The sequence below is a fragment of the Musa acuminata genome, chromosome BXJ2-11, assembly GCF_036884655.1.
Source record: "Musa acuminata AAA Group cultivar baxijiao chromosome BXJ2-11, Cavendish_Baxijiao_AAA, whole genome shotgun sequence".
In the NCBI taxonomy this organism is placed as follows: Eukaryota; Viridiplantae; Streptophyta; class Magnoliopsida; order Zingiberales; family Musaceae; genus Musa; species Musa acuminata.
Genome location: NC_088348.1, coordinates 30,897,952 through 30,922,300, shown reverse-complemented (window position 1 = coordinate 30,922,300; position 24,349 = coordinate 30,897,952). Strand labels below are relative to the sequence as shown.

Sequence of the window (24,349 nt, the reverse complement as noted above, 5' to 3'; positions counted from 1 at the left end):
AATCCGGTGGACGGTCGAGATTAAATGAAAAACATGAGATGGACGGTCTACGTAGGGGTCGATATAAATTTCACACCCAATTCAGTCGTCTTCCTGTGTGTGACCTGTTCATCTTCTCGATTGCCATCTTCTCCGTATAAGGATCGAACAAGGAAGACGGTTGAAGCGTTGTGCGCGGTGCATGCTCTCCGTCGCGGTTCGCTGGCCGTGCCCATCGCGAAGCCCGCGCACTCAGGTTCCTCCCTCCATCTCCACCTCCACCACGCCCTCCCCTTCCGCCTCCCCCGCCCCTGTTTATACCCCCTTCTTCCCCCGCCACACCGCTCGCTTTCCCGGCCTCCTCTTGTGCAGCCCCCGCCGCCCCATCGGCCCCGCTTCTTCTCGCCCTCGAGGTAAAAGAAAGAACAAAGGCCCGTTGTTCTGTTTTCTCTTTAGTCATGATATGCCGCGAGGGCAAATTGGAGGCTTTGGTTAACATTCTTCTCATTGATATGTGTGAGCGCATTAAATGGTATTTACAGTTTGAGATAATTTTAGCATTTGGGTTGGAATTTTGTAGTTTGCTCTGATCAGGTCGTTGTGGTTGCAGTTAGATGTAGATTCTTATGCAGAATTGAGCTGCTATTCTAGGGCTACCTAATCCGTTATATTTGTTGGATTAAGTATGAGATGTTATTGTTTTGCCTTTTACTTTTTTTTCCAGCATTTCCAGATATGGATGATACAGATAAGAGGGATTCCGAGAAGAAGCTTCACACACGGTTGAGGTTATGGCAATTCCCAGACAAGTATATCCTTGAGCCCATTGATGGTTTTGCTGATTCATATTTATCAATCAGTCGTGCTGATGGATCAATAAACTTAATAGGTATGTTCCTTATTTCTTTGTTCTGCTTATTCTCTTATTTATATTCCGGAAGATTGCTGAAATATTGTAGACATAAACTAAGGGCTTTCGCTTGAATAAGTTGTGAACCAACAATGTGAAGCCGGAATCATCATGAGAAGCAATTATGGTTGATCCTTATATGATTTACATAACATTTCTCTTTACCATAATAGAAAATGAACGGTGGATAGCAGACAGATTAAAAACTGCTAAAGGATAAGAGATCGATCAGAAAGAGAGGATAATTGAAGTAAAATAGAAGAGAGGACTGGAAATTCACAGGCAGCCTTTTCAGATACAACCTAGAATCAGAACCCAAAGGCTGTCTGATTTTGCCCTTTGAGTAAACAATTGATTCAACACTTTGTTAGTTTAACTATTTAGGTGATGCCAATTATAGTTGCCATTCGAATAAAGGGCTAAACAGTTCCGTCCTGAATAGCACAGAATGGGATATTTCATAACAGGCTTGAATGTATTAATTTGCGATTGGTACTCTCTACTTCATAACAGGCTTGAAGTAAAATAGAAGAGAGGACTGGAAATTCACAGGCAGCCTTTTCAGATACAACCTAGAATCAGAACCCAAAAGCTGTCTGATTTTGCCCTTTGAGTAAACAATTGATTCAACACTTTGTTAGTTTAACTATTTAGGTGATGCCAATTATAGTTGCCATTCGAATAAAGGGCTAAACAGTTCCGTCCTGAATAGCACAGAATGGGATATTTCATAACAGGCTTGAATGTATTAATTTGCGGTTGGTACTCTCTACCAAGATTTGCCGTACCGGACTGTACCGCTCGGTACGGGCGGTACGTACCGGTCCGACAGGCTAGCGGTACGCGGACCGCCCTGTACCGGTCCGCCCGTACCGAGCACTGTAGCAGTGTAGCACTGCTACAGTACTCGGTACACCTGGGTGTACCGAGCGGTATACCGTACCGTACCGGTACCGAGCCCGGGTCGAAACACCGGTACGGTACGGTACGGCGAACCTTGCTCTCTACTTTCTAAGTAATTTAGTGTGTTATTGACTTCTTGTACCTGTTCCTTAGCTATTCAGGATGGAACACATAAAATGGCTTATGTAGGCATTTTGTTTACTAAATATTTATTTTTTGTGACAATATGTCAAGCTAGCTATTCCCATCTGAAGTGCAATTAGATCCCTTATTGTCTAAACTTATTGCAATTGAATCAATTGTTTAAGTCTTTTACCGTTTAGTCCTCTCTATTTGTATGGGTGTTGAATACTATCCTCTCTATTTGTCTGCTTATATAATTTCATTAGGACAAAATGATCATAAGAGGTAAGGTTTGCGATATCGCCTGGTATCATAAGGTACGAGCAGTATTTACTGGTCCCTCACTGGTATGCATACTAGGATGAATCAGACGGTATGTCTAGTACGGGGGCCATACTGTCTGGTACAGGGTGTATACTACCCAGTGTACTAACACTTTCTTTTTATTTTTATTTGTGTAATTTTCATTCTTTTTCTGAAACTTAGTCCGTACTGGTGTACCAATACTTGGTATGGTGGTACAGACTGGTACAGTACTGGTACATGGTAAGAAATATCTATTAAAGATTGTTTTTTATTGACTGTCTCCTATGAAGCTGTAACTTTCTACAAATCAGAATTGAAGTTGCTTTATTTTATTATATATCTTGAAGCAATTATCTTATTATTCTAGTTTACTTGTTCAATTGCTCTTGGGTATGAGTATTAAACGAGTTACTATGTTTAAGCTATTACACAAAAGGTTCATCTGGTTGTACTGTGAACAGGTGAGCTTCCGGAATGCAGTACTACACAATCTCCAAACATTCGTACCATTTTTGGTGTGATTGGAATTCTTAAGCTTTTATTAGGTATGTGCATTGCCATCACTGGCAGTGACTATTTTCAATATGTTTTGTGTTTTCTTACTGTTATAATATTCTCTTTAATGTAGGTAGCTTGTCTAACTATTTCAGAACAATTGTAAACTTCAAATTTTAATGTTAGCTTCAGGAAGCCGTGCAATTAGTGTTTTTAGTTTTTGCTGTTGCATGGTAATGAGCATTGTTTTAACTTGGAAGCAAGTCAAGTGCCACAACGGTTTAAAATGTGCCTATGATTCCCAGGCTTTCTGTGTAGCATGTTTCACTTGGCCTTTTATGTGGCTCCAAATCCCTGAGTTTTGAGTAAATAATTGTTCCAAATAATTTCCTGTGATTTGCAAGACTACTTTACTACATAAAGAATGTTTTACTCTCTATTCTGCAGTTGCATGGTAATGAGCATTGTTTTACTATCTATATAAAGCCGTGCAATTAGTGTTTTTAGTTTTTGCTGTTGTGTGGTAATGAGCATTGTTTTTAACGTGGAAGTAAGTCAAGTGCCGCAAAGGTCTAAAATGTGCCTATGATTGCAAGGCTTTTCTGTGTAGCATGTTTCACTTGGCCTTTATATGACTCCAAATACTTGAATTTTGAGTAAATAATTGTTCCAAGGACTGTTTCAGCATCAGGATCGACAATATGACTTGCATATAGCCTTGGTTCATGCTATCTGATAGATCATCCATATGACTTGCATCATCAACTCCTCTCTTTTTTGTGGCACTCACTATTTAACTTCAAATATGGATTATTTAGGCTTATGATTACCAAGTTTTATGCAAGGCTTGGTTTCGATAGTCATGCCAGCACTACCATATTCAGTAATTGTTAATGTCATCCAAAGGCAAATTAGGCTAGCAGAGTAGCTGTTGCCGAACACCAATAATTTTCCTGGTGGTTGCTTGACTGATTTGTGTCATGTCTTTTAGTTGGTGACTCATTGATAGGCATGTGGTTTGAAAAACCTGCCTCTATTCAGATTGTTTTTTGGACTTGCTACATTGACTTGCTAACTGATTATTGGCTATTGACGTGGAACACAGTTGTAACTAATCCAAATCATGCCCGTTACTTGAGCATCAGTTGCTCATTTTCATTTTTTTTAAATTTTGTTTTCAACACGAGCTGCTCATAAATCTTTGAAGGACATGATGACCATGTAACAAGAGGAGGTGATAAAATTCATGATTCTGCGGAGTGTGGAATTCCTCCTTTTTCATAGGAATTCTTTGGCTTGATCATGTCCTTGCTGATTATATTCTCTTCATTCTGTTAAGAGTCAGTTTAGTGTTGATCACATGCTGCTTGCATATCTTTTTTTCTGCCTCATTCTGGCAGTTGTAAGTTTGGTCATATTCTGCTTGAAGGATTAACATAAGTTAATTAGGATAACATTTTATTTTGGATTTATTTTGATAATTTCATCATCTCCTTTTGCAGTGTTAAGTGCAGAAGTCAATTTTAATATATTTCTAGCTGCTAACCTATTTACTTACAATTGCATGCTGCAGGAGCATATCTGTTGGTTATAACAGAGCGTGAATGTGTTGGATCTTACTTAGGGCATCCTATTTACAAGGTCTCAGGCATGCAAATTCTCCCATGCAATCATTCTCTCAAGAGTTCCTCAGCTGAGCAGGTTGGAAAGCATTATTAGTTTCTTTGATTTATTTAGACTATATATATTAACTTATGCAGTCAGAATATATGTTGACAGAAAAAGATGGAAGCTCAGTTCTCTGAACTTCTAAATGCTGCAGAAGGGACTTCTGGTCTGTACTTCTCCTATGATGTTAATTTAACACTCTGGTGAGTTATTTTAATCTTGTCCTTTTCAAATTGTTCTTCCATTTAGGCTGATAAAAAAGGTCCACCGGCCATGTGGTTGTCATGTTAATTTCTTCTATCTTGTTTATACTTAAGAGCTGGTGTTTAATGCACACTTATTAATCACTTGATAAATCAATCTCCTGATTAGATGTGTTTTATTATGGTATTTCTGGTGACATTGAAAATAGAATATGTAAAACTATCTCACTTTGTAATTGAGTATACATGAGTGACATCTCTTCTATATTGATTTGTGTTTAACCAGGTTCAGACTTCAGAGTTATCTTGATTTTTTAAATTTTAGTTCTCTTCTATTCGTTTTAGTTTTTCATGTACTTGAAGTGGGATTTTTTTGGAGTTGGAAGTAATAAGAAAATGGGAAGCTTATTGTATCTCTTCCTAGTTTCTTCTCGTTTTTTATGTAACAATGAGAAAGTGAAGAGGCAGTTATGAAGCTAGGCTGGCCTTCCAAAGTTGTCTTCGGTTTCTTGAACTCCTTATACTTAACCATAGGTTATGGTGGTCATTATTGCACTCCTCAAACCTAGGTCCTCACCATAAATGAAGGCACAACTTAGGGCTTTAGGTTCTTGCTAATGTTGGGTTTTGAAAGAATCAATGTACACAATCTTACTCCTAGTAGTGGAGAAGTTGTTTCGTGACTAGAACATTGGTTATCTGGGTCAAAATAGAGCCATCTTTCCGTGGCACAAGGCTTGTCTTCTTGCCTTAATCCTACATAGCCTAACCAAATAAATTTTGCTCCAATCATGTGAGAAGAACCCAAGTTTGATTTGATATTTGGCCTCACAACCGTTGAAGAAGAAAATTTCTTGTCTCCATGTGCTTATGCATCAATTTTGTTTTGATTTTAACTAGATGGTAGTAAATGTTTGGATGGTCTTATTTGTTTAAAGTACGACAGCAAGTTAAGTTGCTAGACAAAAGAGATAGATTCTATGGTATAGAGGAGATTGAAGCTAAAGTTACATTTTGGAGTGTGGGAGGATAATCAATGTTAATTGATGTGAGACGCTATATGATATAGACACTATTCTCTATATTGACTATTTATCCAATATCATATTACTAAAGGGATAAACATGACCCCACATTTGTTTGCCTTTTCCTTGTATTATGCTTTTTTCTGTGGTCATTCACTTGTTTATTAGGATGGATGGGCTATTGATAGTCGAAACACATTGATTGCTAATAATAAACTTGTCTGTAGTAAGGAGATCTTCCGAGACAACTGTCCATTTTGCTATTGATAGTCGAAACACATTGATTGCTAATAATAAACTTGTCTGTAGTAAGGAGATCTTCTGAGACAACTGTCCATTTTCTTAAATGGTCTTTCGTATTTTGTGTTTCTCTTTCTTTGCTCATCATGTGAAAGTAAGAGTGAGGAGTCACTGGGTTATGAGCCAATTGTTGGTTGACCATTTCTGTTGGTTGCAAGTTTTTTAAAACAATACAAGACACTAAAAATAGTCAAGATTGAATCTTATTAATTAGTATACTGGTACTAGTTTTAACTAGAACCGGTATGAGCTGACTAGTATATTCAAGGTTTGTATTTTCGTTTATTGGTACTGTATCGGTCAGCGTTCGGACTGATGTCTTATCGGTCCATACCAGTGTATTAACACCTGATATTACTGGTACCTACCAAGTTAAAAAAAAAACACTTAAAAAAAACCTTAGAAATAATAACTTAAAAGGACTGCAAAATAAAAAAAGAAATTGTCTGGTATAGAGCCTGTACCAACTTGAATCGAGCGGTACCAGCCCTCTACTAGGTAGCATTGACCTTGTATTGAGCATAGCAGGTGGTATCACCCGTTACAGATCCGTTGTGGGCATAAAGTCCAGATTACCTTGTTGGTGTACCGATAACCTCTTGGGTGGATAAATACTGTCTGTACTGAATTGTACCAGGCGATTTTGCTAATCTTGGTAAATCTATTATAGTAAATTTAACTTTCCAAAATCCTGCAATTTAACCAATGAAGCTACACATGATCTTGATATAATATCTCCTGATGCAAGTCATAATTTATGTTGCAGCTTACAGAGGTTACATGAGCTAGGAAATGAGTCAAAGCTGCTTCCTCTTTGGAGACAGGTTTGGATATCTGAATCCTGATAACAAGTTAATAACATTGCAATTTCAATGTTTTACATTTAATTCATTCTTCAACCTTTAGTATATATTTTTCGATTTGGTTTAATGCATAGTTGTTATTGCAGATTGATTTTCTTGCATTGGCAAAGATCATCTATAAGCTGTTTCCTATAAGAGTTGAATTGTACTAGAACTTTTCTATTTAACTTAATTAGCTTAAGGAATAATGAATGAGTTTGAAGTATATTTCGTCTTATGTTCTGATTGAGAATGGATGCTTGTTGGTTGGTTAATCTATTAAAGTCCTGTAAACGTATTCAAGGTTCGCCGAACAACGATGTATAGTCTGACCGGTATGGGTGTTATATATCGGTTCAATAAGGGATCGATATGGGTGGTACATACCACCAGTCTATTAGTATGCCCCATTGTACCATGTGTCGGTATGTCGATACTTACCATACCGACAGCCGATTAGTACACTGGTATAGACCGTTAAGGCGAACCATAAACATATTTATCATATTCAGTTATTCTTTTTTGGTTTTTTTTTTTTGTTGTTCATATTGATTCAACAGGAATAGGCCTTTCCTTCTTCCCATTGAGAGGGACCTCTACATTCTCTCTTTGCCTAATCCTTTTTTCTCTTCTTTCCTTGTCTATTAGTCTTTTAGTTTCATCACCTTTTTTAGTTAGGCTATGTAGACTCTGCTTTCTTGTCCCAAAGAAGCTTCTGTTAATATCTCCATTCTACCCAGCCCGCAGGTCTACAAGCTATATTTAGGCAAGATCTGAACTGATCTGTTCCATGATCTACAACATTTGTTTGTCATCCAGATCTGTGGAATTGGAAAGAACAACATTGAACTGCCAATCTTGCTTATTTCTGAAGCAAATAAGATAAGATATACATATCTGCTGCTAGGGACCATGGTGAATCATTTTCTTCATATATTGTCCCATTCTCTCATCAATTGTATCAGAATAAAACATGGAAGATGATGACGAATGCAGGCCATGACAAGTGCCTTGATCACCAAGAAAGACCATCAAAATAAAATAAAGAAACTTTCACGATCGATTTTTCTTCAACAATAACAAAAGTGACAATTTGGTGCAATTTCTCAAGTAGTTGATTATATAATTGCCTCAACAGTAGAAGCAACAAAGAATTGATGGAAATATCAGACGTGGAAGAAATGTAAGGAGTCATTGAATTAGAATTTGGCTTCCCTTTTTCTCGGAAAGACCTGCTTGAAAAGTCCTAGGAAGACAAAGATAGATGTTCTTGAGTTTAGAGGCCAATTGAATTTCAGCAGTTTCCACGAATGGGTGTCAAACTGTGAATTTTTCATCAAGTGGTATGAACTGATGGAGCCCTGGAAGATTCAGTATGTCACTGCAAAACTGAGATTGTGAACTAAATCTGTGTCCTGCCTGCTATGGCAGTGTGTACCACTGATGTTGAACTGGGCCAGTAGACAGTAGACCATAAAATCCCATCCAAAAACTTTTTTTTTTGTTTTTAAGGTCCATGTTTGGCTTAAAGTCCAGGGATTGCTATACCGCCCGAAATGGTACGGTTTGGGCGGTACATACCGGTCCGAGCATGGACCAATATGTGGACCACCCTGTTTCGGGTGGTCTACATTAGAATAATAAAAAAAAATCAAAAAGTGGTGGGCCCCAATCCATTTCAGCGTTAAAAAATGCATATTAGGGCTCTTCTCGCATACAAAGCCGCGGCACTGCCTCTTCACCGCTATGATGTTGCAACAGTGCTGCCTCTTTGCTGCTGCAGCAACGCTACCTCTTCGTTGATTCACCACTGCGATGCTGTAGCGGCATTGCCTATTCGTTGCTTCGCCACTGTGGTGCTGCAACGCCACTGCCTCTTCGCCGCTTTGCCGTTGCGATGCTGCAGCGGCACCACCTCTTTGCCGCTATGATGTTACTGCTTCCCTTCTATGCTGTCGCTACTGTTGCTACTTCCCAAGTATCATTGCACTTCTTCTCTTCCTTTTCTTTCTTCTTCTTCCTCTCTCCTTCTTTCTCCTCTGTTTGTCCATCGGACCTTCCTCTTCAACCTCTTTTTCTTCCTCGTCAAAACATCGGTATGTATCAGCATACCGTGTGTCGATACACCGGTACAAAGCAACATGTGCTGTGCCATCGGTCGACTAGCCGGCACATCGGCTCGGACTAGTAAGTCAAACCTTAGCTTAAACAGTCACATAATTGACCTGATTGACTTTTAAATCATGGGCTACTGCATCTTCATTGTGATCTTTTTTGTCCTCATGTGAGCAGCAGCAATGGATTTGGTGATAAATCCTTATGGTAACAGATTATGTTTTATCATATCTGTCTAGTCTTCTGTATCTGTATTCTATGTTGCTTTCTATGCTGACAATTGCTTGTTCTAGTTAACTATCTATCATTAGAAACTTGATCCTATACGGTTCCTAGTTAGTGTTCTTTGTTGCAGAAGAGCAATGCTTTTATTTCTATCGCTTACCGAATTTATCTTGCAGGCAGAACCTAGATTTCTTTGGAATAGCTACATGTTGGAAGCACTCATTGATAACAAAGTGAGATGTGATTCTCGAGTACTTCAATGGTTTACCAAGGTCCTTTCAAGAATCCTATGTTAATGCGTTGACAATTTTTCTGCAGCTGGATTCATACATTATACCTATCATTCAAGGATGTATCCTGATAAAGTTCTTTGCTTGATCGTCATTCCTTTAATTTTTACTGTATGCTTAAAGCAATCTTTTCAATATCCTTAACTGCTCATCAGGTTACCAAAATTTTCAAGCAGCTATTAGTCCAAAAGTTGTTAATGTTACTTTAATTGCACGTAGATGCACGAGGAGAACAGGTTTATGTTGTTTATCAAAAAGTGCCACTGTTAATGGTCCATAGAATGGGATTTTCATTTGAACTGTATCAATTTGATACTAAAACATGATAATCATATCACATTATCTATCTTTAACTTTTTCCAATTTTTAGTACATTTATCTTGCAATAAAATGATGTGCTGTTGAAACTTGAAACTATTATTTGTTTGAAGGTACTCGGATGTGGAGAAGAGGAGCTGATACTGAGGGATACGTTGCAAATTTTGTTGAAAGTGAACAGATATTGCAATCAAATGGTTTTACAGCATCCTTTGTTCAAGTAGGTTGAGGTTTCTTTTTGTCTGAGTTGCTCTATTGTGAAATTGATTTGGCCAGTTAAATTCAAGGAGAATATGCTTGAGTACAGATAGATCGCTTTTAGAGATGGCCTTGCACTTCTCCCAGCATGCATTTATAGCTTATCTGAATTTGAATTGTTCAACAATATCTTAAATTGTCTTGTGCTTTAATTTCTCTGTAAATCACAATGCAGAAGATGTGGATGCATATTTGTTTGTCTTTTGTAATTGTCCATTTGACTTTCTGCAATTTGTTATTGACAGTCTAAAGGCATGTTCATAGAGTGCTTAGATTTTCAATTTAAAGCAAGAGAAACAATCCACTATATACAAGGGAATTTCTCTTCCTAATGTAAGATAGGGTTTTGGATCATTCATGGTTTATTAGCCAAGAATCTTCCAAAAATAAGTCTTTTTGATTTGTGCCTAATCAATTGGCAGAATTCTTCATGGTGAGCATCTTGATTTTAACTATCTGATTACTGCATATGTCTAGTATGTCTATTTCTTTTTTGTTTGTTCTTTATCCTATATCTTTTGATAATCTTTTATCCTTTTTAAGATATGTATATTAAGTTGCATTTTGAAAGAACATTTAATTAAATTAAGTGCTTGTAGGTTCGTGGGTCTATGCCATTTCTGTGGGAGCAGATTGTTGACTTGACATATAAACCTAACTTTGAGATTGTTAGGCCTGAGGAGGCGGTAAGAACTGATATTTTCATTTTTCAGTTTGTTTTACATTTGGTGCTCTTAGATAATGTTATCATGTTATGCTGCTTCTAGAGTGCAGGCTGCACTAACTTCCTTATTTCTTTTTGTTTGACAGTCTCGTGTAGCCGAACGTCATTTCTTGGATCTGAGTAAAAAATATGGTTCAGTCTTAGCTGTTGACCTTGTCAATAAGGTAATTCCTACGACAACATAGTTATCCTATAATATTATCGTTAATAAATCTTTTATTATAAATCTGCAAATGTAGTTTAAACATAGGAAATTTTATCATGTGCACTTAAACTGTTTGCTTTTGTGGTTAAATATAACATTATGACCTTCCTTTCTCTTAAAAGGTTTTTGTTATTATAGTAGTTTATTTTCAGGTTGAGCAAAATTTTCTTGATAGTGTTGCTTATGAAGTTTTAAATAATGGTCAGTCTGATATGTATTGATTGGTGTTTATCTATCCAACCTGATACTGGTATTGAAATGTGTTACTCGATAGGTGCATATTTGTTCATTTTATATTATCTTATCAAATAAAATTAGATGGTATGAATCAGTATATTATCCAGTATACAGGTCTCACATTTGTAGGATGCATTACCAAAATCGGTATCAGGCCATCCTTGTTTTCTTATATCCTTCATTATAGCAGCTATATTTGGATCACATGTATCTAGCTTAGTGGTCGCCAAAATCGTCTTAGAAAAAAAATTGATTGTATAATGTTGAAGTATTGAAGAGTTTTGATGAATTGAACTAAAAAGATAATACAGCTAAAGGAACCAAGAAAATACTTGATTGGTTATGTGGTTGGCTTCCATCTTTTGTGGTATTGAATTGGTCAAGGGTTAGATTTCTGGTGGGATTGATCCAAGTCTCTCTGATCTCTGACAATGATAAGCTAATGTTTCCCTGGAACACTTGGATCGCGACAAGTAAATGTTAATCACAAACAAAGGCGGTGATAAGTATTTATGATGTAGTAAATAAAGTATTCTAAGCTAACACAAACACAGGTTGGATTTACATGATTAGTTATGGTAACAAACTTAAATGTTCAAATATAGAAGGTAAAGTTTTGGGTTGTGTGTGTCGTTCGTCTGTAGAAGATTAATGGCGTTCTTTGCTGAGCATTTAGAGACAATATAAGGAAATTGGAAGTTTCCATTTTAGGATCTAAATGGGAGTTTAAATTAGATTTTATTTTTAATCTTGTAATTGGCATTACTGCTTTAATTTATAGTCCATGCATGCAAAGATATGATGGGTTTGTGACAGTGCTTGTTTAACAGTCAGTTTTGTGGATGTAATTGACTACAGAATTCCTTTTAGCATATATCTTCATTATATGTATTTTCTGAAATCTGAGTACTGTATAAATTTTGTCAATTCTTTCTTATTTTTGCACAATAATCAGCATGGAAGTGAGGGACGTCTGAGTGAAAGATTTGCAAAAGCAATGCAGACCATTCAAAATGATGATATTAGGTAATATGGCATGCATAGGAAAACAATATTTTTGTATTATTTCTTTAGCTCAAATCTACCTCCTGTTCTAGGTATGTACATTTTGACTTCCATCAAATCTGTGGCCATATACATTTTGAGCGCCTCTCTCTCCTTTATAATCAAATCGAGGACTACCTGAATAAGCATGGGTATGCAGTTTGCCTTGCTATCTTCGATTGATACATTAGTTAACCTATCGAGCTTGGTTTATTTGACGTTTGTATAGATGAATCAACTTTGACTTGTTACATTTACTATGAACATGTGTATGAGATGTCTTTCTTTATATACATACAGTAGCTACATTATACGAATATCAATTTATCAACACCTGCACTGTTAGTTAACATTTGACAGGATTATCATTTTATCAATTTATATGGATATAAATTATATGTGGCTTGATAGGATTCACAGTCAGGCTGTATCCTGCAAATTGCTTAAGCATACTTACACTGTGAGTTGAAGGTGAATCATCTTTTCTTTTCTTGTACTTTGTAACATAGTTGATTATTAAAGTCATTCTTTTAAAACTACTATACTTATGAACTATTTGTAATTGCTTAAAATTGACTATTTTGAATAAATTAATTGTCACAGTTATTTCTTGCAACATAGCATAAGAAGTCTTTATTATAATTTTAGTATCAAAATTGCAGCCATGGACCGATATGCACCCTCAGTATGAAATTGCAGTTCTTGCATGAAGATTTTTGAAACTAATGGACCTAGTGTCATTGTGAGCTTGATGAGTAAGTATGACAGGTTTTGTTCTCACGGTTAGGCTTGTGGTTTGGATTAATGTAAGTCAAAATCAGCCATATAACTAGCTTCAATCCCATGATATATAGGCAAATCAATCTATTTAAATATTAATTATCCATCTTATCGTGAAAATTCTAGAAAGAAATAAGCTAATGAGTCATGTAGTGGAACTTTGAATTGAAGGTAGAATAAAATTTGAAACAAGAATTTCTTTCAATCAGTTTTGTTTTATGCATGGATTATTAACCTTTAATGCCTTTTGTATATTGAGGCAACTATCGGAATAACGTAGAGGGCAGTAGAGAGATTTGCATATACCTAGCTTAGAATAAGACTACAGCGCCAAGAGATTTATAATGATAAGTTTCAGAAAAGGTAAAAATATAGTAATTATATTGATGTAATTAGTCATTTAGACTACTCGGTTTAGTTGGACAAACAATGAATCAACTTTGAAATTGGCTCAATGTGATTAAAATATTAGATGTGACAGAAAGCAGGACTAGATCTGATTCTTTAATTAATCATTGCATTCAATTAGGTTAGAACAAACTAGTCAATTTTTTAAGACATGCAAAAACGATGGTAAATACAATTGAATTATAGTAGATACCATCAAATCAAATCGATTCAAAATCACTCCATCTTTCATTTGCTCCCTGTTTCTCATGTGCCTGTGGATGCTCAGTGCATCATGCCCACTTTGTTGAAATCATCTAAAGGAGAAGCGGAGGAATAGGAGAAGAGGAGGATGAGAGGAAGAAGAAAGGGCAAAGGAAAGGGTAAATAAAAAGAAAAGAACGAGAGGAGAATGGAGCAAAAGGTGAAACCGGGGAGAAGAGAATGAGACGAAGGGATGGGAGAAAGGAGCATGTCAAGGAGAAGGAAGAACAAAAAGAAAACAAACTATATGAAAAATAAAAAATAAAATCATGATAATTGTAAAAATAAAATATACAGTAGAATTTATGTAATGTGTTCGACTGATTTTTCCACCTATCAGACTATTGACCTAGTGAACCTATTTAAGTCAATGATCGGTTTGGTTCTGATAAGTATGGCGTATAATGCTTAAACTTAAGTTTGGCAACAGAATAAGTTATATGACATAATTAGAAACACCATATAATAAATTTGGGAGGCAGCAAGTCTATATGCCAAATTATTTTTCTCTGCTTCAACTTCAAACCTTTCTACCGTAAGACCATTACACTTTTTCTTATATTATGGTATTCGTGGTACCATGCGGCACTACTTTTTGCCTTCCAAATTTTTTCTTTCACATTTATGATCTATTTTTTCTTACAAAGGAAAAAATATGAGAAAGGCGAGAACTACTATGATATATTTTTTCACATTTATGGTAATCGTGGTACCATGCAGCACTACTATGGTGCTCACTTCAAGTGTACTTTTGGTAATATCTGAATGGTTAACCTTATTATTTATTGGTTTTTTAGATACTTTCTGTTGAATGAGAAAGGCGAGAAAGTTGCAGGTCAGACGGGAGTTGTGAGAACAAATTGTATTGACTGCTTAGATCGAACAAATGTTACACAGGTGAATGCTAATATTCTAGTTAGATTATTCTAATTGTATTATGGGCTCACGTGAGACCATTTTATTAGGCTGGATTTGTAAAAAAGCAAAAGAATTGGTGTAAAGTCATCTCACTCATCTGTTGCTTCTGAATTTTTGTTGATATGGTGACAAAGTTTATAGTCAATTATTGGAATGATGAATGTGTTTTAGCTTTTGTCTTTGTAGTTAATCCATCTAAAGTCCATGCTTCTTTTACTTTGATAATAAATAATCTGTTGGAATTTATTTATCAGAAAATTAGTTGGCAATGAAACCATCGTAACATGTATCAGTGGAACTGAAAAAAAAAACATCTATCGGTAGAAATGTCAAAAACTGAATTTCATTTGTATGAAGAGTTGAAGACATTAAGTGATATCAGTAAGAGATCTCATCCTGCATTGATTCAAAAAATATACTCTATAAATAAATTTGAATTAGAAAATAACTTTTCAATCTGTGTACAGTAGTCCAACTTCTATGTTGTATTAAATATTTAACTCTTCAATTATTAAGATCTATCTCTCATTTGTTCTTTTTCTGTAGGCAATAAGCCTTTTTCTTGTTTCTTGAAAATGAAAATCTTTGTCATTTGCTTCTTTGTGGTGCATACTTTAATGTTAGTTTGCAAATATGTGCTGTGTATGACACACTTTGACTTGCCCTGCTCTATCCATGTTCCCAATTTTTCCAGTTATTTTCTGTGTTTGGCAAGTAATTTTTAATTTAAATTGATCTATAAAGGGCTTGAATCACTGTTATTAGACATACTTTTCATATATATCTATCTTGTGGTCCCCAGAGCATGATTGGGAGAAAGATGCTGGAAAGCCAACTTAAGCGAATTGGATTTTTTGGTTCTGATGACCTAATTACTGCATATCCATTTTTTGATGCAAACTTCAAAATTTGTGAGTATATATTTTGCATTTTCATTGCGATCCACCTTTTGCAATTATATGATATCCTTACCATCAGGGTTAATCTTGTGACTTTCCTTGTTTCAGTGTGGGCTAATCATGGAGATGAAATTAGCATACAGTATTCTGGAACTCCAGCACTGAAAGGAGATTTTGTTAGGTAACTCCTATGAATAGTAGTCTATCTTCTTCAACCTTTCTATGAACACAGGTATTTAGAAAAATGTTTGGAGATTTTTTGAAGTAGTTCTGAATAAGGTTCGTAATACCGTATCGTACCGGTATTTCGACCTGGGCTCGGTACCGGTATGGTACGGTGTACCGAGTACTATAGTACTGCAACAGTGCAGTGCTACAGTGTACTGGTGCACTGATACAGTACTACAGTGCACTGCTACAGTGCGGACCGGTACCAGACGGTTCGCGTACCGCTGGCCTATCGGACCGGTACATGCCACCCATACCGGGCGGTACGTGCCACCCATACCGGGCGGTACGATTCGGTATGGCAGACACTGGTTCTGAATGATTCTGCCTTGTGCATCATTCTTAATCATCAGCAGCATTGCAAGAATTAGCACACTGTATGCCACATATGTGCGAACCCACTTTGGAATATCATTTGCTGCATCCTTTTAATTATGGGCATATATGCATAGACATTACAAGATTTCTGTGCATATTGTGCTGGTAATTTGCAGGCATGTATGACTCAATTTAATTATGGGCATATATGCATATTGTGCTCGATAACTTTTTTGGTGAATTTTCAGGAGAAATGAAGTATCTATATAGAGTCAACATATGTACTTTCTATCTTGTAATTAATTTATCTAAAGTTGTACCAAAACTCATCATCCTGGCTCAGCATGTTAGTGACACTAAAGAACACGAAGGGAGAGAAGGAAAACATTTTTAAGAAACAAGAAAATGGAAAATTATTTGAAGAACTAAATGATAGTTGTGATTTGTGAACATACCTGAAAATGAAGGGTTTTGTTGTGATGCCATATTTATCAGAGAAGCTAAGAATGATGCCCTGCTTTGGCACTGCATTAGATTCTGGGCCATAGTACCTGAAGTCAAGGTCATTCTAGTCTCTTGCTGATGAAATCTTTGATGCTGTTGTTTTTCACAAGGACTGTTTTATGGCACAGAGGAGTGTCGAGACCGTTATGGACTTCTGGCTGAGTATATAACTTGCCTTGCTGGTTGGCATATCCCCTTTAAGCCGATATTGGCCTAAATTTATTCTATCATACATTAATATTGTGTGGCTTGGTCCATTACATTCACACAGGCATTAAAATCCTTTATTTGTTATGATAAAGAGCCCTGTAAAGGTGTCAAAACAGTTACAAGCACTGACATTTTGGTGCTTAAAACCCTGATCACAAGACAGCCAATAGTGAAAACTTCAATTCTATTTTTACAACTTGCAATTTAGTTGTGAGGCATCTTATTCACTCTAAATCTTATAGTTTAGAGTCTTTAGACATGATCTACAACTATTAAAATGTGTTCTCAAGTACTATTATGTTCTGAAGTTTTCCTATGCACAAGAGAAAATAAATGAACAGTGTTTATAGAATTTATGTGCCAAGATGTGCGTAGACTGAAGACACTTCTGATTGAGATTTAAATTTTTTATGTGATTCTGGACTAACTGAGCTGAACGTAATTTGGATGCTTGTTAGTCACAATTAATTATATAAGGTGTCTTATGGATGGGAATGGATTTCTTTTCTACCATGTTTGTCGGTTGGGGAACACTGTCTGAAGTACATTAACTTTGGTATTAGATGCTGCCTCAAAAAGCTTGTCTTAACTGAATTATTTGAATTAACAATTGTTGAAGATAGTCTTTTAAGGTTGGATGCCATTATTCAACTTCTCTACCTTCTTGATGATATTGGTGTCTGAACTCTGAAGCATATCTTTTTTCATCTATCTTTAGTCTTCAGAATGACATGTTATCATGTTTCTTATGTCTATCTATTATCTGTATATTTTTACCCTTAAATAAATTAGGTCTAAAGTAGATTTATGAACCAATAAGATACACTTTTTGCCTCAGTTATTTTGGGTGTAACCTTAGTGGTATATTCTTTTCTTAACTTCTTAATGTTATCTCGTTTTCCAGGCATGGAAAACGAACAGTACAGGGAATTCTGAAAGATGGATGGAATGCTCTAGCTCGTTATTACTTGAACAACTTCATTGATGGAACAAAACAGGTTTTTGGCTGATTGTAATTTAATTTTTTTAGTCTGTATGGTGTCTAGAAGTTTAAATTAATGACCTATCTTGAACATCCTTTGATTGAAACCCTCTAGTTCCATATTCAAAATTTCCTAAGAGTTATGTAGCACATACCTGCAAAGTAGTTCCCATGTGTGAGAAACATTGATGTTTAAGATTTTGCTTGCTAGTAATTACCATATATTAACATTGGTATGGGTCTACCATATGGAACAATGGGATATAAAAGAAGGTGAGTTTACAGGCAAAGGATCTTCAGAAAGGCATATGGTGATTCAAAGAATACATATGAACATAGACCATCTAGTGAAGGATGAATCTTTATAAGATTGTATGCTATACGCATGGTAGCTCATTATGATTCATTCACGATATTTTCTAAAGAATATGCTTCAATCATGCTGAAATTTTTAGTGAACTACCCAAAAATAGATAAAAAAGAATACCATGATGGTCCTCTACTTGATTTACTTGAGTGATTATGCTTGTACCAACCTATATACCTGGAGTGTCCATGTAAGCCATGATCTTTGACACTTAAGTGGTTCTACGTTACAGTTACCAATATCAGATAATAATGGAGCTGTAGGAAGGGCAGAGTGGTTTCAGGAAGAGGATTAGGAAAAAGATTGTTACAATGGTGAACATGAGAAATGGAATCCTTTCTTCAACTTTAAGTTTTCTTGTTTATAATTGAAGCTAGAAGTTGATCCCTGTCATGGATAGGATCAAAACCAAAGGGAAAAAATTAACCCTTAAGGCCAATCTGTAATTGGACACTTCACGAGTAGAGTGGATTTACCCCAACTGATGAATACACACAATTACATGCATATCACTTGCCTCATAATGGAATGATCTCTCAAAAACTTGAAACTTGGTTTTTCTTCAGAAGAAGTGCAAAATTAACATCATGTCCCTCGCTAGAGATCACCTTTTATAAATGTCACTATCCGGCAACATTGATATTAAATTCTCACTTATTTAGGGGTAATACGATGAGTCACTAATTTTTAAGGATGTATCTGTTCATTCCAATCTTTTACAAGGACACAAGGAAACTAACCTATTAAATATGTGGACAGAAAAGATTATGCCAAATCCTTCAGAAAATTCTTGACAAGGGACATTGATATTGATTTTGCACTATCAAGGATAAATTCGATCTTTTTGCACTTCTACAGGGACACAGGTTTTAATTAAACTGTTAAATATGTGGGACCAAAAGCTTATTTGTTCGTATCTATCTTTTTGCCTTTATCCTGTAAAATATGGGGCTATTATTAAGTCAATTCTTTATACATTTTTATGGTAAAGCAGATCATATATGACAAATGGCAGTTATAGATAGACATCAGGTTTATGAGACCGTCCTTGCATAATAGTTGCAGCTAACCCATCTTTTCCATTTTTGAAGCAAACATTAAGCAAAAACGTATCCAACTCATTTCATCAAGAAATTGAATGAGTAGAAAGTGAAATAGGAAAAAGGTAAAAGTCATTCATTGTATATCATTCCATGTCTTTGAACCAAGAACAAGTGTCAAAATTCAGAGTCTTTTTCGGGGCATTACTCCAACCTCCCCATTTTTTATGCATGGTGGTAGTAGGTTCTATGCTGAATGCTCCACTGCAGTGACTGTTAGCAAGAGTACTGAAATTGGGCCATGACCTTGAAGCTTTTATTAATGTCCCTGTCATGTTTTAGTCAACTGAATTTGGTTTTGGTTCAGTGTCGATCATTTGTGACTTTGTGGGATAGATTTTGAATCGTAAAGGGCATTTGATCTTTTTCCTGTGACAGTAAGGCACAACAAATTAGCGTGGTCCAGCAATTCATAGGAGCAGTATGTAGACAAGCATTAGCTGGCATGCATGATATTGTAACCCTTGGTTTTACATGATGGCATGTAATGCATTTTTCATATCACTGAATGTTTTATATACTATATTTTAATTAGATATCTTTTTCTGTCTCTTCATTGAGAGGACTGGATTATTCTCCATTGACAGGAATTTGGTTAACTTTCGGGATTGTTTACATATTTTTGTGACAATGGAATTACTTACATACCGAGAAACTTTCTTTAGTTTGTAGAATATGTTCTATGGTGGTCTTCACTCTAGGTTTTATTTCTTTCAACATTTTTCATTAGACATAATACTTACTTTACTTTCTCTTGTTTTGTGGCTTACAAGGATGCAATTGATTTGCTACAAGGGCATTATATTGTCTCTCTTAGTCGAGATATGAGTTCTCCAGCTAAAGCTGGAGCCTTGGAGACATATGCGGTAGGTTTATGCTAGTCAATGTTGATCGGTAGTTTCTGGGGCTTTAAAATAAATTCTGAGTTACTTTTCTTAATCTGTTAAATTGTTTGTTTGCACCTTAACACACACACACACACACACACACACATATAAAAGAATTCATTATGCCTTTTCTTCAGTATATATTGAAGTTATTGAAGTTGAATTTTTGAAGACATTGAATGAATATACATTTGTTCTTTGTTGAATTGACCTTCAAATGTGAATGTATGCTAACAGAACATGACAAAAGATCTCTATGTGCAATCTGAATTTGGAAGAAGTAGTTTTAGTTCTATCATCTCATAAATGACCCTTGTATCTAGATGGGATAGTGCTATTCTAGAACAGGAAAAGAAATGATTAAGATGCACTGAGTTGCTGAACTCACCCTTACATGTCTTTAAAAAGAGAACTTTACATATTGTGTATGGACTGTATTCAACCTTTTTGCTCATTACTGACTTACATTTTCCTGCATAGTAAATTAGAAAATAGAAACATCAGTAAATTGCTGAAATACTTGCAGCACTTATAAAAATTGTTAAAATAATCAAGATTGAAGAGATCTTAGCAAGTGTATCTATCTATATTCACTGTTAAATTAACAAAAAAAAAGATTGTTCTTTGGGCACCCTTTAATTGTTTTCTTGTGGGTTCAGTCGGGTTTGGGTATCCTTTCTTATTCTTTTTGTGAGGCACGGATGATAGGGGGTTGAGTTTTTTCAGGTATTAAGGTTTAGGTGACCTACTCTTTAATTTGGTTTGGAATGGGTTTTGATAGGAAATTAGGTACCCTAGTTGGTTTCAAGTTCAGGAAATCAGATATCTATTTGGGTTTGGATGAACTTTTGTGGGTACCTGACCTGCTGTTCTCTCGCTCTATCACAACTGGACCTGGATTAGCATATACAAGCGGAAAAGAAAGCATTAAATTGAAATATCTCTTTCCAAATTTCCAATTACTATCTTTGTTTCTAGTCATTACTTATGCAATGGTGATTGGCAGCCCATCTTTTCTTCACCTCCTGTGGTTGCATGCAAGAACCCATGGGAATCTGACATAGGGATTAGTGTGCCTGAAGTAGTATCCATTCTTGAAATGTTCTTTATAAGGTTATTGATTTTAGATATTTTGCATCAGGTTGCTGCAGGTGGTGGAGTCAGTGTTTCTCCATGCATATGACTTATACTTTATCTTGCATGTCAATTGGTTCTCTAATTTTTTTTTTGTTTCATTTTTCAGTCTTTTCGACTGGCATTAACAATGGTCTTGAGTGGGCTTATGTTTGCATTGATGTCTCTTAGACAAGGTAAGATGCATGCAATTTTAATTAATTGGTACTTCCAGTAGAGTTAACCATTTAGTAGTTGATCAGTACTTATCACAATGATGAAGACTTTAATGGTATATTCTTTTCCCAATCTATTGCTTTAATGTTATTTTCTTTATCTCAAGTATTAAAAATATTCATCATGTTTCTGGAGCAAAATATTATAAATAACTACTCATGGTGCTTATTTTAAGCTACTTACAGTATTGTCTGATAATGTTTAGTAAAATCATGTCAATTTCGTGAGAATTAAGTTTACCCTGAAATCATGTCATTTCAGGGTAAACTTAATTCTTTTAGATAGTTATCCTTGGTTTTATTCAATGTTTTAGTACCTCTTCTTTTTTCTTTGTACTTTTAAGAAGCAGTTGATTGGCAAACAATTGGTTTAGGAGAACATAAGGATAAGGATCATAATTTCGTCTTTTGTATTCTTTATCTAATCATTTTGTATTCTTTATCTAATCATTCTGAACCATTGCAGGATAAACTTAATTCTTTTAGATAGTTATGCAACAAATTGCAATGTGGCAGTGCCTAAAGGTGACCTTGTAGAGTTATTAGTATTAGTCTATATTTATACACCTCAAACCATAAAATTCACTGAATGCTGTTCTTTAAGTGGCTCCCTCACCTCTGAAAAAATGGTGACGTCAAGGTGAACAACCTTGTCCAAAACAAGAATCAAGGATAACCACTATAAATTCAATCCTTCATGTACCCATTGATAGTTCCTTATCATTTGGATGCAATACTAACCAGCCAATAAGGATAAAAGGTTTTCCCCTTTTGCTAAAATTATTTCATCAAGATAAATAATTAGACTGGATGTACAACTCTAAATTAAAATAGTATCTATTTATGTATGCTATTCTTTTTCAGCAGATTACCAGGATGGGGTTTCACATTTTGCTGCAGGCATCTAGACATGGTTCGATCTTAGCTAGGTCAATGATTGCTTATGCATCAATCTATGTTGGTTGGCACATGTGGTTGCACATTGGACAATGCACTTAGAACTTTATTAATGTCACGATCCAACTTGACAGGTTAACTAATCTATCAACATCGTTGAGCCTAAACTACCGATCGAAATGCTTAAGTTGAAGTTGATAATAGTACACTCATCATACCTTTACAAGTCAATCTTAGTTTTGTGCACTTCTGATATGGGATTAATCGGGATGTTACAAACTCTCCTACTTAAGAGTTTGACGTCCTCGTCAAAGCCCAACATAGCCTAGATCAAACCTTAGCATGATACATATGAGGTGTAGCCCAGTAGTGACTCCATGTCGTGACGAGTCATCTGACTCCATCCACGAGAAGTCTTTTCTTATTCGAGTCCGCTCACCATATCTCAATTCTAGGTTGATTCGGATAACAAATGTCACGATCTGATTTGATCAAATAGTTGGCCTGTCAACTTCGTTGAGCTCAAATCATTAGTCAAACTGCTTAAGATTAAGTTGATTTTAGTACACCCATCAGATCCTTATAAGTCAATTTTAATATTGTCAACTTCTAATGTAGGACTAAACGGGGTGTTACAAATATTACTTATTTATATAAATGGATCTATCACTAAAAATGGTACTATCAATAGTTATGGAGTTAAATGAAATTCTTATTTAATCTTAGGGATAATAATAGGCTTGTCAAACCTTGTTGAAACTATCGTCAATGGAGTTACAACCAATCTGAAGGTTTAACTAACTATCAATCACTCCATTCTGTGCATGGTTTTATACAAACGGTGGGACAAATTTGTTTTTGAAAATTAAATAATCCTAGGCCTCTGTAGATATAAAAATTGTGATGAAGTTGAATTCCTTCACAATCGTGAATACATTTAATTAAATGTAGCCATCTGAAAAGGAAACCATGTGAATTACTTGATACTTGATAGCATCTTTGCTAATTAATTTTTGCCCTAATGGTGGATTCTTGCTTGTATGCCTCATTGTAGCATTTTAACTTGACACTGTGCCTTGTGGTTGCAATGTTTGGGAAATGATAGGTACTTGTTTTCTTGCAATTTTCATTAGCTTTGACCAAATTCTAGTGGAGTTTCATGATTAGTGGACATGATATTGGTTATATATATATATATATATATATATATATATATATATATATATCTTCCGTGGAGACATGACCAAATCCTCCAACAATCTGACGCTGCGTATCTTCTTTTGCAGCTCCAAATGATGGACGCCACTTATTACTAGCGCTTGTTTGGGCGGGCCTGAGTCTGGGCATAGCAGTGTTCGTGCGAGCCAAGGGTCGGTTGTTCACCAACAGGCCTCGCCTTTTCAGATCAAGGCATTGATAGGGATTATTTCTGGGCGAGACTCGACTTATTTCATTGTACCACAGTGTTTCATTCTTATGGATCGAATAGCGATTATTATCCTCCTTTCCATCGAGTGGGATTTTATTTGGTTTGCTTGAAATCTTGAAACACTGATGTAAGTGCCAACCCCGTGTTTGCCTTTGCGAATTTTGCATGACAATAAAATCATCATCCGTGTTGTGTTTTGCAGATTCTGTAAGATCCATTCAACTTTGTTTCAAATTCTTTTACTTGAGAAATAATTAGAAAATAAATTTGATTCAACCAATCTCGCAACGAAGTGGCTGGTTTTCTCTGGACTGTTGCTTTGTATACGTACATGTTATGACATCAAAACATGTGATATCATAAATAATCTTATACATAGGCAAAATCGATCTCCAAATCTGGAATTTGAAGCGGATCAATGCCAACGGGAGGGAGTGAAGGAAGGAAGGAGATATAGAGAGAGCATTCCAGCCTCCTATCCTTCGCTTTTCCTCTCTACTGGCCTAACGCCGTCTCGCCGCCGACTCGTCGTCGCTCCTCCTCCGCCTTCGGGCTGCCAACCATGACTTGGCTCGTTTGCTTTTGAGAGAGAGAGAGAGAGAGAGTACGAGGAACATCTGGTACACTTACCGGCAGCCAGTCTGGCATCAAAATATCCCT

The 24,349-nt window shown here is 35.9% G+C and overlaps 1 protein-coding gene across 2 annotated transcripts; it reads left to right on the top strand.

Moving 5' to 3' along the window:
* The first annotated feature begins 90 nt into the window (after window positions 1–90).
* On the top strand, window positions 91–23,890 carry LOC135626796 (phosphoinositide phosphatase SAC6-like). Of its 2 annotated transcripts, none has more exons than XM_065132433.1 (21): window positions 91–392; window positions 704–868; window positions 2,683–2,766; window positions 4,290–4,417; window positions 4,496–4,587; window positions 6,679–6,736; window positions 9,271–9,327; window positions 9,413–9,446; window positions 9,540–9,620; window positions 9,816–9,922; window positions 10,560–10,646; window positions 10,771–10,848; window positions 12,082–12,152; window positions 12,224–12,322; window positions 14,399–14,498; window positions 15,322–15,430; window positions 15,527–15,599; window positions 17,583–17,676; window positions 19,901–19,993; window positions 21,258–21,324; window positions 23,547–23,890. In XM_065132433.1, the coding sequence occupies exons 1-21, from the start codon at window positions 182–184 to the stop codon at window positions 23,675–23,677; spliced, it is 2,019 nt and encodes a 672-aa protein (XP_064988505.1). In that variant the 5' UTR covers window positions 91–181; the 3' UTR covers window positions 23,678–23,890. The 2 variants fall into 2 exon arrangements, with proteins under 2 accessions (XP_064988505.1, XP_064988507.1); XM_065132435.1 differs by having other exon boundaries at window positions 114–235.
* The last annotated feature ends 459 nt before the right edge of the window (window positions 23,891–24,349 follow it).

Excerpts from the sequence above, each read along its gene's own strand:
- LOC135626796 (XM_065132433.1), top strand. The coding sequence starts at position 182 with ATGCTCTCCGTCGCGGTTCGCTGGCCGTGCCCATCGCGAAGCCCGCGC. Across the intron at positions 4,588-6,678 it reads GATGTTAATTTAACACTCTG|CTTACAGAGGTTACATGAGC; the intron begins GTGAGTTATTTT and ends TTTATGTTGCAG. Across the intron at positions 15,431-15,526 it reads TGATGCAAACTTCAAAATTT|TGTGGGCTAATCATGGAGAT; the intron begins GTGAGTATATAT and ends TCCTTGTTTCAG.